This window comes from Parasteatoda tepidariorum, chromosome 3 (genome assembly GCF_043381705.1).
Source record: "Parasteatoda tepidariorum isolate YZ-2023 chromosome 3, CAS_Ptep_4.0, whole genome shotgun sequence".
NCBI classification, from domain to species: domain Eukaryota; kingdom Metazoa; phylum Arthropoda; class Arachnida; order Araneae; family Theridiidae; genus Parasteatoda; species Parasteatoda tepidariorum.
Genome location: NC_092206.1, coordinates 59,400,579 through 59,421,140, shown reverse-complemented (window position 1 = coordinate 59,421,140; position 20,562 = coordinate 59,400,579). Strand labels below are relative to the sequence as shown.

General features: G+C 30.3%; 1 protein-coding gene across 3 annotated transcripts in view; it reads left to right on the top strand.

Moving 5' to 3' along the window:
* The window catches only part of LOC107440794 (choline/ethanolamine transporter flvcr2a), a 33,007-nt gene extending 14,347 nt beyond the window's left edge, over positions 1-18,660 (top strand). For 2 of the 3 annotated variants that reach the window (XM_043040617.2, XM_043040618.2), the window contains exons 4-11: positions 1,650-1,794; positions 5,760-5,888; positions 7,241-7,308; positions 11,471-11,574; positions 13,450-13,560; positions 15,238-15,343; positions 17,712-17,823; positions 18,391-18,660. In XM_043040617.2, the coding sequence (XP_042896551.1) occupies positions 1,650-1,794; positions 5,760-5,888; positions 7,241-7,308; positions 11,471-11,574; positions 13,450-13,560; positions 15,238-15,343; positions 17,712-17,823; positions 18,391-18,473 (858 nt within the window). In that variant the 3' untranslated portion in view covers positions 18,474-18,660. The remainder of the gene's footprint in view (positions 1-1,649; positions 1,795-5,759; positions 5,889-7,240; positions 7,309-11,470; positions 11,575-13,449; positions 13,561-15,237; positions 15,344-17,711; positions 17,824-18,390) is intronic. The other variant, XM_043040619.2, reaches the window with a different exon arrangement.
* The last annotated feature ends 1,902 nt before the right edge of the window (positions 18,661-20,562 follow it).

Here is a 20,562-nt window from a genome sequence, read left to right as displayed (position 1 = left end):
TTGTGATGGAACTAGCAGGCATTTGAGTTACATGGAGCAGAAAACCACGAAATCTTCCCACGGTTAGCCTGGCGGCAAAGGAAATTTAACCCATGATCTCTCTAATACTGAGGATGTTTTACATCAGCGCTGTGGTCGGAGCGAGCTAGGTGCGGAATTCGTATCAACCAGCAATCGCTGGTATTTGTACCTGCTTCACCTCATTGGAATGCAAACGCTCTATCCTTCGAGCCTCCACGGATCAATTAAAATAATTTTATTTTATAAATGTCGTTAAACAGCTGACCTAGTTTCGGGTTTACGACTAGAAATGTCAAACTCTGTAACCTTGAACTTGTAACTTTGTATTGGGGCTTGACCCAGGTACCTGGACCAAATACCTGGTTCAAGATATTATCTTCTTTATGAATTCCTGTATTTAGCAAACTGCTTTCGCAAATTCTACAAGCCATGAGCCATGACCAATCACTCTTGCTCATTCTTTGTGACATTTTCATGCATCATTTCGAAGAAAAAGTTTTTAAATTGTTCAAATTCTCATGATGGAAAAGATAAGCTGATGATAAGTTTGTCTCGGTTGACAGCGATACTAATCTTCAAGAGTTACTTTCTGTTGTCAACTCAGTTGATCCCAACGTTCTATTTATTGTAGACACTGAAATTAATTTTACTTTACCTTTTTTTTAGATGTCCTTGTTACCAAACACCCTGATCATTTTTCCACCTCTGTTTATCATAAACAATTTGTCCCCTCATGTTAATCACCCTATGGTCAGAAAATGTCTGTATTTCATACTTTCGCTTTCCGTTGCTCTGGCTCTTCTTCTTTAAACTCCAAACTTAACTTTCTCCGCCCACTTGCTGCTAACAGTGGATGTAAGCCTTCTATAGTTTATTCAGCTTTTGCTTAACTCACAAAACCCCATCGCCTCTCTTCTTCTAATCCATACAGTTCACTTGGCAATTTACTGTTTTTTTTTTCTCCCTTTTGTTTTAAAATTACTAACATCCTCTATCGTTTTGGTTTTAAAGCTATATACAGAACTGTTAGCAAATTCAAATGGAAGTTTCTTTAAAATCCTATTGGCTTTAATTATCGCTAGGGTATTTACCACATTCCTTCTCACTGCTATCTCGACTAAATCGAGCATACTAAACGCGCTTTAAAATTTAGACATAAGGAACACGATTGCTATGTCCGTTATCAAGAATTAGAGAAATCTTCATTTGCTTTAAATCGTCAGTATAAGCGGTGATATCTCGGGGGATAGAGCGTTCACCTTTCAATGAGGTGAACCGGGTTCGAATCCCGGTTAATAATAATTTATTTCGGTTAAAAAAAATATGCAGATGAAAAATAACAGACATGTTACAAGTGATTACAAATAGGCAATTATGCTCTGGACTTGCCAAACTAGACAAAAAAAACAGTGCTTTATTAATAGTTTATAACTAACATTCACATCCAGCAAGCCTTGGGGAATGAGTGCTTATTTTTGAGCACTTGAAAAATTTTGACTTTTATTACCATCTGCATATTTTTGAAGCTAATAAAATTTTTGAATCAATCAAGGATGTTTCTATTTAGTATAGATTTCTATTTTCTTGTTTTGTTATTTTTTTTATACTAATATAAAACATTACTTAAGTTAGGAATAGCGCTGGGCTATCTCTTCTCCCCTCTAATGGTTTCTAACGACTGTGAAGATAAACCTCTGATAGAAAATGGAAAGTTCAAAGTGGCAACAATTCTGACGATACTAAATTTGATTTGGTTGATGCTTGTTCTTTTCAGTATGTTCCTTTCAATTCATTCAATATAACATTTTAGTAATTACCAGGATGATTTTGTTTATTAAGAAGAATATTTACGTCTTTTCAAAAAAAAAAGTTTAAGTTTTTCGAATTATTCCAAAAAAAAAATTTTTTCGCTTTTTCCTATTTATGTAAATGCGGTTTTAAACTTCATTCACGAGATTTTAATACACACATCGTAATTCGTATTCACGTGCTTTTAAATCACACACACGATCCGTAATCCCGCGATTTAAAGTTAAACATAGTTAATTCGTTTTCCCATGATTTAAAACTGTGATTAAAATGGAGACTCCTATTCACGTGAGTTAAAAATCGTGAGTAGAGATTCGTATTCATGAGATTTAAAAATACGCATCTGGATTCATGTTCATGTAATTTAAAAATCTGGTATCAGAATTTGTATTTTACGCGATTTAAAAAATATCAATGGGCGATTGAGAAATATCAATGAATCGGGATTCGTATTCACAACTTTCACTTATAATAATAATAAAAAATCACGCATCGATATTTTTTGTTAAAACATTTATAATATTCTTCCTTCATTCATTTTCTTTTCTCAAATTCTAGGCATTTTTGCAGGTATTCAAAATGTGTTTTGCACATAGCATTTTTGTATTTCTATTTTCAGATTTTTTTTTACCAGCTCACCCCTTTAATTAAAAATTGTGATGTAAGTTAAAATCTTTAAAATCAATAATTTATTTCATTTAAGGCTAGGGGCATTAAAAGAACTAGCCTCAGATCGAATGGCGAAAAAATGCCGGAAAATCTGTATCAGATTTATATAGCTTAGGCATTTATTTAAGAATTTTAAAAGAACCGGGATAGCCTGGTTGGTAGGGCATTGGTCCCATACTCAAGAGGTCATTAGTTCGATTCTCGCTGACCGTAGACTTCCCGTGTGCAAAATGGTGACTGGTACACGCCAAATTTGTTGGAGTCACTAAGTCCTCGAAGTTCTCATAACAAATCAATACCTCTGGGGGTACTGAATCGGAAATCGATCGAGGTCTGGGTCAGGTGAAGATTACTACCTGCGAATAGATGGATGGTGTGTGAATGTCTCCTATGGGCTATGACGTGCATGAGGTAGAAGTCGAATTCTTGGCCATATATGGCGCCACTGGAAATTAAGAAGAAGTTCACCGCTCTGCTAAAAACAGGCTTGTGAGTATTGACAAATGGCATAAGAAGACAACAAAAAGAATTTTAACTGTATGATATCATTCTGACATAGGATATCATTGACAAATTTTACTGTCTAATAAGAGTATAGACCTGCAAATTTATTGGGAGGGCAGAGATTATTACTCATGACTGCCAGAATGACTGTTTTTAATGTATATTTTTAGAATCATTAAAAAATATGAAGTCGAAAAACTATTCGCATTAGGGTTCGCACATTATTAGTTATGTGAAGAAAGAAAAACATTAACCTTTCCATTAAAGATGTTTTTGACACAATAACAGCTGATTGAGTACAAAAGTGAATTACATCTGATTCAGGATACTTAGAAAAGTATTATAATGGGGTATGATTTTCGCAATTATATATTCAAAGAAGAGAGATCAGTTCTAAAAATAGTGAAATGGAAACCACAACCTGTTTGACAAAAATGCCACCTTCGAGATTTATCAGCAATTAGTTTCTGGGATTTATTTTATTTTTTATATTTTGTCTTTTCCCCGGTTAAATGTCATAAAATATTTGTTATTTTTCAAAACCTTCTTTCTTTCACTTTTACTTCTTATTTCATCATCAAAAGTAGAATTATTTTAAAAATGACTCATAAAACTTTCCTTTAATGCTTTCAGAATTAATAAAAAAGAAGGCAACACATTTATATTTCTTTACGTAATAACAAGTTTATCTGAAGAGAAAATACGACGTTTATTGCATGTTTTTACAATAAAAGCAGTCAAAGATGATAAAAAAGGTATGAAAAATACAGTAATTAAGAAAAGATATTTTTCATTTTTAGCTCAACCGAACGTAAAACTTACTATTTTTTATTTTTTGCCACAGTTATTCAAAATAATATCTTTAGTTTCAGTTCAAACTTTTAGGACCGATAATTATTAAACCTGTAATTTGAAGTCATAATATATTCAAACTCAGTCCTCAAAATTATTAATTATGTATAAACCGACAAAAAAACCATTAAGAATTAATTTTAGAAACTTTTAAAGATGAAACCTATTTACACTAACAACTTTTTTTTCTGATAATACATTTCTCCTCTCTCTACAGTTTTTTTTTAATTATTTTGCTTTCTTATTTTTTAACATTTTCCCCATAATTAATCTATCTTAAGAAATCGTATGTGTCGTTGAAACAGTTTGGAGGTTTAATTCAACGTTAAATTTTTTTCGATGCAAAAAATGTCTTTGAACTAATGAACTAAAAAAAACGCAAGTGTGTGTAAAAAAGACAAGAAATACGATGAAATAAAAAATAACATTCGATAATTAGTTATAGAATTATAATTAAAAATAAATCAAGAAAACAATGAAAAATTAATTAGTAAACTTCTTACAAAGAATCGTATGAGAGCTGCCTCATAGGCCGCAGAATTGCAACTACAGTGGGGAAATTTGAAGAGCTGAAAGGAGGTCTTATTTCGCTCATGGGCTGCAATAGTGGCACAACTCAAAAAACACGGGTTTGGACTAAGAGCAGGCGTAAATAGGAAAATATGCATTCTTTTCAGTAGCAATACTCAACAACTCATAATTCAACTTGAAGGTAATCTTCGTTTAAGTAAACGAAAGGATTTCTTATGCATTTTCTTAAGCAATGAAAACTTTAAATCCACTTATCTCAAAACATGATTTTTTGAGTTGTGCCGCTATTACAGCCCATGAGCTATTTGTTTGTAAACTTGAAACGAGTTTTTTTTTTTCAAAATTGCTGAACTATTGCAATTTATTCAAAAGTTACAAAGATTTAAAAGGATTTTTTTCGAGATTTTTCTTTGTTGCTTTTTTTCCTTTGCATTACATTTTATTTTGCTACCCCAAAACTATAAGACTTAAAAACTTGAAATTACGACGGAATGTAAGAGAATGTACGGGGAATACGATGGGATAAAAGAGCTTTACAATCGAAAATTAGCTCGGGAATTATTAACTGTTCAACTTTTAAAAGTTAAAAATACCATGTGGTTCAATCTGTAGCCCACTGAAACGCAAATACGGAGTTTATATTTGATGAGCCGAATCCGATGGTTGCGGGCTCGAGTCCCGCTCAGGACATGGCTGTTTCTTTCTCTCTGTGTTCTATGTCCTTTCTCCTGTGTGTGATTGTGCGAATGTGACCCGTCCTATAAACGTGTTTGTGGTTGTGTGACGTGGGTGACGCTGCTCCACAGCCGTGGCTTCGCCACTGGTGCCCACTGGGTAACGAAAAGAGAGAAGTAGTTCTGGCACTCCTGGCCAATAGGACAATACATCCCAAGTGCCCGCCATTAAAATATATATATATATATATAGATNTCTCATTAACAAATTAAAATATATATATATATATAAATATATATTTGATATGCTGAAGAAGGCTGTTTTATTGCTGAAGTAAACGTAATTTTTTTTCTCTAAATTCCTATTAGTTTGAAAGTTATTGCAATTTTAGGTGATTTTTAGTGAGTTTATTCTCAGTTATCTAACTTCAATGTAATAATCCAAAAAATTTTGACAACTTGACGAATCCTAGCGTAATCCAAAAATATCCCTTTGAGTAGTTTCATGTATTAAATGGTCAATTACTCAGCTATTTGCAGTAATTTTGCATATAGCTGAAATGTTTTTTCCTAATCTATAAAGTGTTTTCAGTTAAATAATAATCATCTAGTTTTTAACTTCCTTTTTATGATGGCATACTTTATTTTCATTGTTTTTCTTACAAGTAACTTATTGTATATTTTCCTGTAATTTTTCAGCTTTCCAAAATGCGCCAAAGTCTCCACCAACTCAAACACAAATTAAAAAAGAGCCTTCAGAGTCACATACAAAGAGTGTGATTACTATGTTTAAGAACTTGAATTTCGTATTGCTGTTCATTATGTACGGTAAGTATACAAATATTCATTTATGATTTCAGTTAAAAAGAATATCAGCAATTTTATAACTAGAGAGCAACAAGAAATGACTTGTGCAATGCTTAAAACAAAATATTTTTACCGGAACATGCTTTCAACTCCTTTTTATTGTTCAAGTCCTTTTGAAACCAAAAAAAAATGATCATTTCAACTGGATTCAGCTCCAGCACACTCACATAAAGCCACGAAAGAATGATCTAAACATATTTTGCCGACTCTTTTACAGCCACTTTACTCACCAGACTTGAAATCGAATGGATTTAACTGCTTGGTCTATCATGGAGACAAAAGTTTCTGCTAAGCCATATAACGTTTTGACATCTTGAAAGTAGTTTTTCATCAAGGAATATGATAAAATATCAGTAGGCGAATCGGGGTTCATAGCAGAAAGTTTTGTGACTTGTTTGCGGCTCTTTATTGTGGCCATACGTGTTTACGTCGAAAATTTATAAATGCTACAAGTAGTAATATTTTCATGCTTATTTGAAAGTTTGGCATTAATAAGAAAAATAGAGTGTATTGTGTGTCTAAGTTACTTAAGTTTTAAATATATAAGAATTAATGTCACCCTGTAACATTAATTCTTATATATTTAAAAGAGATGCTGTTAGCGATACTCATATTAATTATGTATTAAATGATAAAGCACTTTATCTAGTCTGTAACAACATTTTTTATTGCTCTATGAATAGTTCACACTTGAAACAAAATAAGTTACATTGTTCACATAGACTATCTTTATATGCATTTACTTTAACCTCCAAACAATTATCGTTAGGAAAGGTATTGAATATTAATTTAATCGAAGCTATTCGATGAAGTCACTAACATATCTAAAAATAATAATTTTAGTATAAGCTAATGAGTGCAGTTCTGAGTTAGCATTCATGTTTCGTTAACTAAACTGGATGCAAAAAAAAAGTAATTTCAAGCTCCCAAATATTCTTTATTGAATACGAAGAATACCATTTTATCATGATCAAATCATTCTGATATGTAATATGTTCTGATATGTAATATAATCTCTTAAGAAAATTTGTAGCCAAATGCCTTTGTTTTTCTTTTAAAAGAAAACTTTAAGGTGAGAATCAAAGTAATTTATTTATTTAAAAAAAGAGTTAAAAAGACTACAAAGATATATTATGCAAGGAATTTAAAGTTATATTTAAAGTTACATTAATATTAATGTTAATATTGAAAGAGATAAAGTAAAAGAAAAAAAAACAATTCATAGTTGTTCAATAATAAACAGTCAATTTCGTTCTCTCCTTTTACCCTTTTGATCCAAACAAATAACATACTTTTTTAATATTTCTTTTTAGGTTTGACTGTTGGAACCTATTTTGCTATTACCACCATTCTGAACAATTTAATACTTCGATATTTCCCAGTGAGTATAGCAACTGCCTTGAAGAGAAAAAGTAAATTTTGCTAAAACAATTTATTTCCTTAAAAATGGTTTTAAATAACATTTGGAAATAATAGAATCATATCTGAAAAATTATTATTTTAATATTAGTTACTATTTAGCTTTAGATAAAAGAAAATTTATAAAGTATCTTTTTCATTTTTCATAGACGCAGAATATTTTGAATTACCTGAAATATGAAACTATTATAACGAGCGAAAAAATATTTAATCAAAAAAAACTTTTATATTAAAGGTTTTTTCATTATCTTTGAAAATGTTCGAGCACTATTAACATAAAAAAAGCTTTGTGTAAGAAATTTTTAATAAAAGGAAAGTCAGTTCCCATGTTAAGTAACATACATCACCTTACAATAACGGAAGAGACACTTTCAGTTTTTGGTATTTTTTTTCGAATTTCTCAAGAAATACTTAGAGAATTATTTTAAAACTTTTGAGGTATTTAGGTCATGCAATTTCTCATACGTGTCAATGAAGTTAAAAGCTTTCAGCGTTTTGAGGCACTGGCAATAAATTACGAGTGGAACAGAGTGTTTTTGAACAACTTATGCCGAAAAATGTTGCAATAAGCATGAAACTTGTATCAACTACTTTATTTATTAAATTCAATTACTGCACAAAATTTTGTAAATGTCGCCTTAAGTGGCCATAAGAGCATTTTTTTAAACAATTTTTTTGCCGTAAGTTTTCTTATAAAAACTGTAGAAACATTCAATAAAATTAAGCAAAATTTTTGGAGTAATTTCGTATTAATAACGAAAATATCATTATAAGATTTGAAAAAAAAAATTTAAAAATTGCTCAAAATAGGAGCATTCAAATTAGTATTTCATACTACACATGCACAGGAAACATTTAAAAAGAAAAGTTTTATAATTTTGCTGTGAATCGTATTTTATAACTTAGAAAAAAGTTTGCTTTGAATATTTTGAAAATGTGAAAAGTTTCCAGCCATTTTTTAAGTAGCTTTTGTACTTATTTAAGAAAAGCTCAAAATGATAGGTGGTTTTTCGCAAATTTACTTTTTTTGTAACATAAAACAAAATATAACAACAAATCATAATATCCTACAATGATTGTCCAGGCAACAAAATGAGATGGTATTATAAAAGAAAACGCGTGAAATAAAACATACTTTAATACAGGATCGTCATTTATAATATTGGTGTACTTTCTAATAAATCTTGTTTAATAGTATAAATAAAATTAGTGGAAAATTGAAAAAAATACCAATTGAAATTTACGCAAGATGTAAGCATACGATTTTAATATGAATCATGACCATAGAGCATTAATGATGATATGAGCATGGAATAATCATTAATAGAATTAATGATATGAGCATAGAATATTAATATGAAGCCTGAACAAAGAATATTAATGAGTAGAAATATTCAATAAAATTTTTAAAAAAATTTAGGGTACTTTTTAATTAATAACAAAAATATCATTCTGAAATTTGGAAAATATTGTTACCGTGTTTGGTAACTTATGAAAAAAATTCCGATTTGATTAGCTGAAAAATTAAAAAAGTTTCTAGCAATTTCCTAAGCAGTTTTTGAAAATTATTAAAGAAAGTTCTAAATGATAATGGTTTTTCCCCACTTTTTGAACCGTTAAAAAAATTAAAAAAAGACACCGACAATAGAGGTCCATTCCTTATTAAAATATGATTTATTTCACATGTTTTCATTCCTTATACCATCACATTTTGTTGAACAGACAATCATTATAAGGTATAATCATCTGTTGTTAAATATTGTTTTGTATGCAAAACGAATGCAAAACGAAAGTAGTGGAAAACTCTTTATCATTATCAAAATACAAAAGCTACTTGGAAAATTGCTAGAAACTTTTTACATTTTCAAGTTATTCAAATCGGTATTTTTCAAGTATGATTCACAACAAAATAATGACAAAATATATTTTTCATATTACCCGTGCATGCGCATTCTAAAATCGTTCTTATATCTTGCACAACTTTTAAGGAATTGTTTCTCGAGTTATAAAATGATATTTTTGCTATTCATTAAAAATTTCCCCGAAGCTTTTGTTTAATTTTATTGCTTGTGTCGTGTCCCGGCATTCCTTGGGAACAACTGTGATCATTTGCAGCTTTGTGGGTAAACTATATGATCAGTTCTGTATCTTTAAATGTTCAAATTTAACAAATCACCAACCACTCTCGAGATACGGTCAGTGATGTGATTTTAGTCGGTAAAAAACCTGTCTAACTCTCTCCGCAACTCAGATCCCAGCTTTATTGGACTCTTCTGATTGGAAGGCTTTGGACCACCCCTCTCTAATGCCAGAACCCTGCGCTGAGTGTTTTTCATCTTTTATGATATTTCACACATCATTTTGGGGGCAATCGCTACAAGGATGACGAATACGTGAAAATGCCTGTGATATCTTGATTCCCGGAGCTGGCAAAAGGTTTATCTGAAGAGGGTATTCTAAATCTAGCTGTAAGGTGTGATAAGTGTTTAAACAAACTTGGCAACTATGCTGGGAAAAAAAAGATAAACGTATGAAGAATTTGAAAATAAATTTGCTTCTGGAACATTTTCTTCCATTTGGTTTTGATTTTCAAACGGCCTTTAATTAAAAAACAACCCTAGTATTAAGTGAGAAATTGGAGGGGAAAAAACTGAAAGTGTCTCTTTCAATATACAGTGGAACCCCGATTTTACGTTGTCCGTTTCGTACGTTATCCCGCTTCTTACGTCATTTTCTGCTGATCCGTGAAAATTGCCTATACCGTTAATGTTAAAAAATCCCGGATTTTGCGTAACCCCTTTTATGAAAATCCCGCTTGATGCGTTTTTCTACAAACAGATCAAAATAATTTTTTTATTCTACAATTCTCACACAAATATTTTTCTAGTTTTTTGATCAAGAGAGACTTGTTTTTCAGCTGTATGGAGCAATTCTTGCATTCTTTCTGTTCCGTTTTGTCTATTTGTCAATAGGGGGGAGGGGTTAAGTTTCCTCTCTGGTCACTATCGGAAGGGTTGGGGAAGACGCAATTCACTGGAACCCTAAAACCACAAGTGATGGAAGTATGACATCTACACCTTCTACTCTCCCCCCCCCCGCTTCCTATGGACAAAAGAGGGGGGATTAAAGAGACAACTGTCAGTAATGATCGAGTTTCATATGTACTCCAGACGTCTTACTGACGCTGTTTATTTGCGATACGAAGATAAGTCACTTTGAATAGAGAGGTGTGGTCGTTTCTTCAATTCTCCCCCATGAGAAATGGTTTCACCCATTTTTCCGTACTAGCATACCAAATGAGATTTTCAGTCTGTTTTGTTTGAGTTTGAAAGCCATAGAATTTTTTCTCATTTTCGAAAACTCAGTCATCGTGTTCTTTTCTCGAAAGAAGATGTCAAAGCGAAAATGCTTTTCTCTGGCCGAAAAGGCTGAAATCGTCGATAAAGCTAAAGAATTTCATGGCACTAAAGTTGATCTTGCTAAATCTTTGGGTATTGCTTATTCAACTTTGCAAACGATTTTAAAGCAAGAAGCTTCAGTAGAACTGAACGCTGAAAAACTCGGAAAATATGCCAAGAAGAGAAAAACCCTTAAAACATCTCCGTATGATGAGTTAGAAAAAATTTTAATGAACTGGTTCAAGGAAGCCAGAGCAGCAAAGATTCCTATAAATGGATCCATCCTGAGAGAAAAGGCGCTTGAAATTGCTGAAAGGCTTAAACTCCAAGGCTTCAGTGCATCAAATGGCTGGATCGATCGATTAAAAAAAANCTGGGCGGGGCTACCCGACACATCTTGAAAGGAGCTAAAAAACATGTTTTTTTAAATTTCTATTTTTTTAAGTTAAACTATTCTTTTTTTGGTTTATTCTTTTTGCATTATTTAACTAGATGGTAAAACAATAGAAACATACAAAAATATTGATTATTACTCAATATTATACAGAAATATAAGCAAAACTCCTTAGGTGGGCGGGGCTACCCGACTCTCCTCTATATTTTATTTAGTATTCTTAGAATTTTTCAATCATGCAATACATTTTCATTTAATTTTCTAAATCAATTTCAATTTATGCATAATATTTTCATTTAATTTTCTAAATTGACTAAATTTTAACTTTTTAGCACCGAGAAGTTGAAATTGGTTGGATGGGTACTCTTTTTATCATTTCTGGCCTCGTAGGTTCCATGATTGCTGGTACGATTCTTGATTACACCCATAGGTTTAAGTGAGTAAATCAAATCCATGAAAGTCAAAATATCTTACTCAGCATAAAAGCATTTTTATCGTTGGAAATTTCTCCCTGAAAAATTCACATTGATCGAGAAATTATTATAATCGCTATTAATACATATTTTTAAATCAAATTGTAAAAAAATTAATTCCTGTCTTAAGATTAACTAAAATTATTTCTATCTTAATCTAAGTTTGAAAGCCACAATTTTTCAAAAAAATTGTATTTACTGTTTCTTTATATTTACTGGATATAAATCAACCGATAAGTTAATTAAAAAATATTGTTTAAGTTTTTTTTTCTTTCTAAAAAATTGAAAAATTCACGAAATTTAGATATGCAATGTAAAATCCCCCCCCCCCAAAAAAACTAAATTAGTAAATAAATAATAAAAAAACTATCAAAATATAAATTTCAGAAAAGATATGTTGCTTTTAATATTGTATTTAAAGAATTGATTACTGTATTGAGTAAAAAGGTATAGTCAAAACTCTCAGAATATGGCAAAATTTACCTTGTTTCTCTATGGAAACTTTAATAAGTTCGGTAATTTTTACTGAATTGCTTACTTGGACAAATGATGATTATGGTCAAATTAACAGCAACAAAAAATTGGTAAAATTTGGTATACGAGTTAATTTTTTTATGATACACCTTAAAGCATGGCATAAAAATCATTTATTCGGCAAAATTTATTTTTCAGTTTGTATTTTTTTAATAAATGCATGGTAATAAGAAGTATAATTTCTTGTATACCCGTAACCATATATAAAAAAAAGATTAGAAAATTAATGGTTTAACTACCGTATATTTTGGGTTTTTTCAATAAAAATAATCGATTTCTTACTGGAAATTTCCCCAGAATACTTTTTCACCGTGAGAAAACAAATAAATAAATTAAATAAAAACTGAAACTTAGACTTCTATTCTTCGTATAGAGAAAAAATACTTTCGAGGGGTAGTAATTTTATGCTGACATAATTTTTTCATATTTCTCCTGTATATGACGGAAAAAGAGTAATACAAATTATTCATTTGTTTTTGGCTCAATACTATGTAATCTTCAAGGGGTCAATTTAATAATATTTATTATATGAAGCAGTAAGCTAAAGAGCTTTAAAGTTTATTAAGTCACTCTATTAAGTTCATTAAGTATCTCTAAGTTTTTTTCCTTCTTTTTTGCGAATTTTGAAATTTGAATAGGTTGTAATGAAAAATATGATATTCATTTCTAATAACCTTAACAATTAGCAATAAAAATAAGCATAAACAAAATGTATAACATTTAATTAGCATGTCATGTAATAGCATGCCTTAATATCTATAAGGTTCCAGATGTGACCTTACATACATTCAAATTAACCTGTTAGTCAAAATATTTGTGGCATAAATTTAGCACTTTAAAAAAAAATTTGTTTTAAATTTGCTAAAAAAATTTTAAAAAAATACTTTTTTATAAAAAAAAATATTGTAAAAAAATAAATAACTTAAACTAATGCAAAGGATTCAAATATGTCATGTTCAATAGCCCATTGTCATCATCGTTAACTATTATTAAATCTAAAATGTTATGATTTCTTAAGTTGCATTTTAAAACACTTGTCACATTTCTATTTTTTTTAAATCTTTTTATGTTTATATAATAATTATTACGGGATAACTGAATTAAAAATATTTTTTTTTCGTGATACTTTATAAAAAAATAAACAAGTATTACTAACTAAAAAAATAAACTAGTATTAAATTTCGTAAAGGAAAATTATTGTTTTGAAAATTCTCCCGACACGCAACTACTCGCTTTTGCACTCATCTTCAACTTTATTTATTGAAATTTTAAAAGTCTGATCGTTTTTATTTTACTTTAATTAGAGAAACTACTTTGGGAATATGCATTGCCAGTATGCTTACTTTCATCTTGTTTTGTACGCTACTGGTGATTAAATCTCTATGGGTCACATTCTTGACGATTGGCATATTTGGGTAAGAGTTTTTTTTTTCTCCATAAAATTTGGATACATTTTGATTTTCTTTTCATACAATCTAGTTTTATAACATTAACTTTATATGCATAATAGCATTAATTTTAGTGCTAAATGTTTAATAATCATTTTTTTTATTCGATTATTACTTCGCAGGCTTAAAAATATGTCGAAGAATAAGACATTTACTTTTTTTCAGTTTTGAATTAAACTAATTTAAGAAATATAATTTGGAAAATTAATAAAACAGCAACGTAAATTCAATAAGAATAAACGATATTAGTTTTAATTAAAATATTTCATTTTTGCTATGTCTTCAACTATTTAATTGCAGCTAAACAGTTTAATTAATTTCAGAGTTAAATTTAGGGTTAACAGTTTGCAGTTTTATTCCCTCTTTAATCACCCATATCAAAAGACGACTGGCTATCGTAAGGTTGCTCACATTGCCTCTCGAATTCGTTCCAATAGTAATCTCATTAAAAAGGCACTCACTGTTGATAATCAGTTTCCTTCAGTAAATTATTAATTCTTTCTCTAGAAAAGTATTCTCGCAATTCCATAAAATATCTCATCCAAATTGAACTAATTAGATTACTTCCTGTTATTACATCAAAATTAGAAATTGATTTTGCTGTTTATTCTTCAGTTTACACACTAAATTTCATTAACCTTAAGAAACATTATTTCTGATTATAATATCTGGGATATTTAAATTCCTTATCACCGCCATATCCTGTGCATATTGGATAAGACAGGCTTAGCTTTTTGTCGAAGGGTTTTTCGAAGTTCTTTCGCCAAGGAAAATTTAAAAGACTTATAGCAAACCTATAGTTTTTAACTGTATGTGCCATCTTGTTGTAAAGAGTTATTTGGGCTTTAGAACGGACAAATAATTAAAATATTTCAGAAGTTATTTAACTTTTTAAAAAATCGCCAATTTGGCGACACTTTTCCATCTGGATGAAAATCATCAAAATCAATGTCTTATTCCCATGAACTGAGATAATGCAGCGTTGGAGTAAGTTTCAAAATATTAAAAAATTAGACCACAAATGCTTTTTATTTTCTCAAAACTGTGGCTTTTCTCTATTTTGACGTTTTGCGCCATTTTCAGAATAAACTTAGGGAGCGCTGGCTTAAGATAGGCTAAACTTGACCTAACAGTAAATGAGTAACTGTTATAAACTAACGTCCAGGGGCCCCCATTAGGGGGGAAGGTGGGAACACGATGCTCCCACTTAAAGATTGGGGAGGGAGAATTTTTACACTAAATAATACGAATAGTTTGGGGGGGGGAATTTAGACGAGAAAATTTTTTTTAAAGTACATAAATAAAAGAAGCAACTGGCCATTTTCAGGACCTTTTTTTTGGGGGGGGGGNCTTGGGGGGTGGGGGCCACTGCAAACATCAGTTAAGAAAATAGCATATAAAATGCAGTGTATAAAAATATATGATATATAAAATACATAAATAATAAATTCAGCATTAAAATTCCTCTTAAGGAACAAAAAAGATATGTTCAAGATCAAGACGCTAGGCTATCTCCCATACTGAGAAAAATGTTAGAATAACTGCGTAAATGAATTTCGCATGGTACATGAATCTTCGACGATGTCAAACTTCACATTAGAATAATGTAAAAATAAGTAATGAAACATGTTTTCTTTTTGACAGATTTTTTCTGACAAGCTTTTTACCAGTTGGTTTAGAGTATGGTATCGAATTGACTTTTCCAGAGCCTGAAATTATAAGTGCATCATTACTGAATGCTTCTTCAAATGTAAGTACCATTATGTAACATAATCTTTGTTGCTTTGGAATCAGAATATGTAAGGACCACACTTATTTCACATTGCTTTAAAACCCCTCAAGAAAAATTTGTTAAAAAATATGCTTTTTCAATTTAAGATAATAATATTAAAATTCCAGAAGACAGACCGACTTATGATTGAGACAGACTTATGATTGAGGTAAAAAAACAGACTTATGATTGAGGTAAAAAAATAGTTAAAATTATCGCAAACTAATTTATTTACCTGGCACAATTAAAAAGCATTTAATTTTCCCTATGAACCGTGTTTAAGCTACATCCTCTAATAAGCAATATTAGAATATTTTTGTCCCACCTTTGCTCTTATTAACCTCAATAAAGATCGGTCAGAAATTGAAAGCGTCTTTCCCTCATGATTACAAATATTATTCGGCAACTGTAAATGAATAAAGATGTTAAAATATAAAGTAATGGATTTTGCATTAAGAAATATAAATACAAATAACCTTGAGTGAGAGACTGAAAAAATTACATATTTGATACGTATGAAAGGTGACAAATTTAACTCTTTGGTTGCATTTTTCTGGGCAGCAGTATGTTCTGCGTTAGTTTTTGCTATTATCTCGTTGCACTTCCTATACATTTTATACACTTCTTGATATTTACACGTTTCTTAGTGTTGAAAATCTAAAAATTGAAAGCCTAAAACAGTTGCAGTTACAATTTTTTAACATTGAAGAAAAGTTAAAAAGAAGAAATAATAATTTATATAACTGACAAAAAAAGTTGATAAAATGCTTTTAACGTAAATATTTTTGAAAAAGAAAGTTTATGAGAAATATATCTTTTGAGCGTTTCAAAATTGCGAGTTGTTTCAAACATGAGCCATTTTTTCAATAATTCTATTTATTTCAACAAAAATACCGTAAATTACTATATTCATAATCATTTTAGACAAATCAATCAAGACTGATTCATTTATATCTCGAGTGCTGCAATATTGAGATAAACAATTAAAAACCTCATAACTTAAATTAATAATTTATATGATATATTTACTATTTTATTTACTTTTTATTAGTGTTCTTGCATTTAAAAATAGGACATTTATTTACTATTTAAGCTACCATTATAAGCTCGAAATAAATAAATGTGCACATTACCTAACTTATCTGCAAGGTAACTAGGTTAATCCATTGAAGTGCGATATCGAGTGTTTTCAGCATTTTTCAAACATTCATAATTTTAATAACATTTTAAACCAATTATTTCTTTGTAATATGGTTTTCAAATTGATAGCTGATTGATTTCATCAATTAATCCTCTGGTTGGTTGATTGTATTAACTTGATTCAGCAGATATTTAAAGGAAATTATATTAATTTAAACATACAAAACGTTGCTGTTGTTTCATCTAAGATCTTATTTTCACTTTAACGAGTGCTTATATTACTCAAGTGATCAGAAAATATGCTGATTACTAAGGTAATATGAGAAACGAAATAATTCTCGTTACTTTAATGTAGTGGTCTCCAAACCCCGCTCCAGTTCGTGGATCAAATGGTACTGAGCGAAGGCTGAGAGACGTTGCTTGAAGCCACACACTGGTACTGCTCATTTAATTGTATTTTATTTTAAGGGAATTTTTAAGTACAATAAAATTAAAGTTATTAAATCAAAACAATCTATAGCATTAACAATCAACGTCTTCCCCCCCCCAACTCAGAGGGCAGTGGTAAAGTTATCAAACGTTGACCGGTCAGCGGCCTTACAGGGTTGGGAAACACTGCGTGATCACCCTAATTAATCTGCACATTATATAGATCATCGGTTCTCAATTTTTTTCGACTGTGTAATCGTAAAGGATGGACGGTATTGAAACGATACGGCGAGAATTCATTAGCAGCTGTAAATATACTAACCAAAAAAAAAATAAGACTATTAATTAGTTTGGAAATAATGAAATGAAAGAAATTTTAATATTATAAATGTCTTATTCTTGAATTTAGCTATTCTATTTTGAATTGGAAAGCTTTTTTTTTTATAAATGCATGTCTTTTCTATAATTTATTCAATAGATTACCAAAGTTTTCTTTTTAAAAAATTGCTATTTTTAATTGACATTTTGCGACCGAAATATTAAATAAATAATGGATAATTGATTAGACATAAATTGTATACTTATTACTGGTTAGAAAAAAATCCTAAATTTCGGATCCTATGTAATCCTTTCACGGAACACCTTTTGGGAATCGCTGATCTAGATAATTTGCAGAATAACTGCTTTTTGCGCAAAGTGGGAACACATAAATTTTTATATTCTTACTTATTATTGCATTAAAGAAAATTTTAATTGATTACATACATTCTTATTTCAGTTATTTGGTCTTATATTAACTGAAATTGCTTCCCGCCTGCTGGATGCTTGGGGACAGAGATCATCAAATATTGCCATTGCTGTATTCCTATTTATGAGTTCATTAATAACGAGTAGGTACTTTATTTTTACCTTCTTGTAAAACAATTTTTGTGTAATTTAAATTTACGAATTTCTGGATTTTCTAACATCAGTCATCACTTTTTAATGTTAGTACACTGTAAAAAAATCATCATAAAATTATGATTAAAAGTCCTAAATGCCAATACTTTTTACCGTAAAATCTTACAGTACAATCTTTGTCTTAATTCTTACAGTATTCACTTAATTAGAGTGATTCAGCAAATATTACTGTAAAAAGTACTTAAAGTATGGGTTTTTTTTAAAGAAAACTTTACGGTAAAAATTTATTTCACGATAAAAAGTACTGGCACTGTGAGAGCTGGATAATTTATACCGAAATTTTGTGAAGAATTTTTTACAAAAAGTTTTGTATTCTTGCAATTGTTAAATTAATATAGTCGTAAACAGTAAACGTAAATAAATATCGTTGTTTTGAATAGTAATAGTTAGATAAATTTTGAATTGATAGTATGAAACGCATTATATAGAGATATATTTCGTATGCTATTGAATTTTGAAATGATAATTGTTCAATGTAATTTTTTTTTTTATTTTAGTTTTCATCTCATCAGAATATAAAAGAAATAAGCGTCCCATCAAAGATTCTTTGAAACATGAACAAGAAAAGACTTATCATTGAACATTTAGAACAAGATTCTGTAACTTACGACTATTTCAATTTAAATATTGAATTTGTTTGGTTCAAATATTCACTATTAAGTTATGCTGATTTTATCCCTCATTTATTGTAAATAAAACATGCTTAATAATCTAATATACTGTCATTGAAATCGTATTTATTCATATAATAAATAAAATATCATTCAGTAACTTATATTTATTTATATAATAAATAATAAGGATTTTTATACAAAAAATGATTCTTTATTGGTGTTCTTATACTAGGGCAATGAAATAAGGTACCTTATTATTATTTTTATTATAATTTAGAAAGATAAAAAAAATGTATTTATTTTTTACAATATGCAATAATAAGCAAGTTTTTAAATTTTTACATAATTACCATTCGAAGTAATTTTGCAGACTCTGTGACAGTTAGTGTATGCCCGTGTCGTGCCAGCTCCCCGCCATATTCTTAAGCGAGAATTGAACTTATTTTCCTCTTCACCTGGTCACCTGAGCTGAATCACATTTCTGTTAAAGCCAATTTAAAGAAAGATCACTAGGTTTTCTGATCGAACTATTGGGTGGGTTGGGGAAATATCTGATTGAAATCGCAGCAGGAGAACGACTTCTTGACGTACACAGTAGAAACTTTTGGATAAAACCACGATATAAAGTACCAGCTCCTTAGATGCATCATCCGTAAAATCTATTTTAACGTAAAATCCAATTTACCTTTCATTATTATACAGTAATATTTATTTGATTAAAGTGATTCATTGATTTGAAGGTAATTATTAGTATTTTTTTTACAACCGTCGTTGCACAGAAGACCCAATTTTTGGGTTTACGACTACTAATGTTCAACTCGGTAGGCTTGTAATTTTGAACACAATCCAGAAGACAAGGAAATTCCTGGATCAAGTATAGGGAGAACCTTCGTGGAGGACTTTTGATGGAACTAACCCGCATTTGCGAAACATGGAGAGGAAGACCACGAGAGCCTCCCACGGTTAGCCTGATGGAAAGGGGACTCTAACTGATGATCCGTCTACCACTGAGGCTATTTACCGTCAGCACTGTGGTCGGTGCGATCCGGATGCTGATTCGCATCGACCAGCCATCGCCGGGAATCGAACTCGGTTTACTTCATTAGAAGGCGAATGCTCTATCCCCTGAGCCATCTCGGCTCACGGTAATTATTATTGTAAAAATTAAGGTGCGTCAAATTTTTATTCCGTAACATGCACCGGTTAAAAGTACAAGAACACTGAGTGCAGGTACTTTTTACAGCAATTTATTCCGGGAAATTTTTAGTGTAAGCGAGTAGTTGTGATTGTGCTTCAACCACTCCTAATCAAGCATGCTAACTGAAGAATGCGTTGGACAGCAGTTACGTCATGGACATGCAAAAACTCCCGCTACAAAAATGCATTGACTAAAATGGCAATCATGCAGAAAAATAGACAAAAGTGCTACCCTTTATCTGTTGTAAATCTTATAGATAATGAACCGTTTTTTGAATTTCTAGATATCTCATTATTTAAATTGAACTCCTAATATCCTCAGTGAAATTAAATAGTTGGAAAAAAATTATGTTGAATTCCACGCACAACAGAGGGGAAATTACACAAGTATTTTGTTCTAAAAGATATATTAAATATTTTTGAAAACAAAATTCTACTAGAATATGCTACTTTAGGGTGCAATGCTTAATTAATTGGCATAAAATAATAAAAGAGCCTCATAATTAAATTGCAAGTTATTTAAAAGTACTTGTGGCAAAGAGGACAAATGAAATCCATCATTTTTGACATGCACTTTTATTTCTGCTAAATTTTGTGATTTGAACCATCCTAAGCATTATGTGTAGTATTTTTTTAAATTATCCCATTTCAAGGTAAATTGAATTATTATAAGACTTTTAAAATTCCAGCCCCCCTTTTATAAGTACAAATAATACGCCGTAACAGGGAGGACATGGAATGTAACGAATAGGACAAAAAGTTGAAGGGAAATATCACTGTTAAAAGTGACTCTTCTGGTATTTAAAGTTGGAGTTAGCAGCACTGCTATTATTGAAACCCGTGCTACATCTCTGTAGT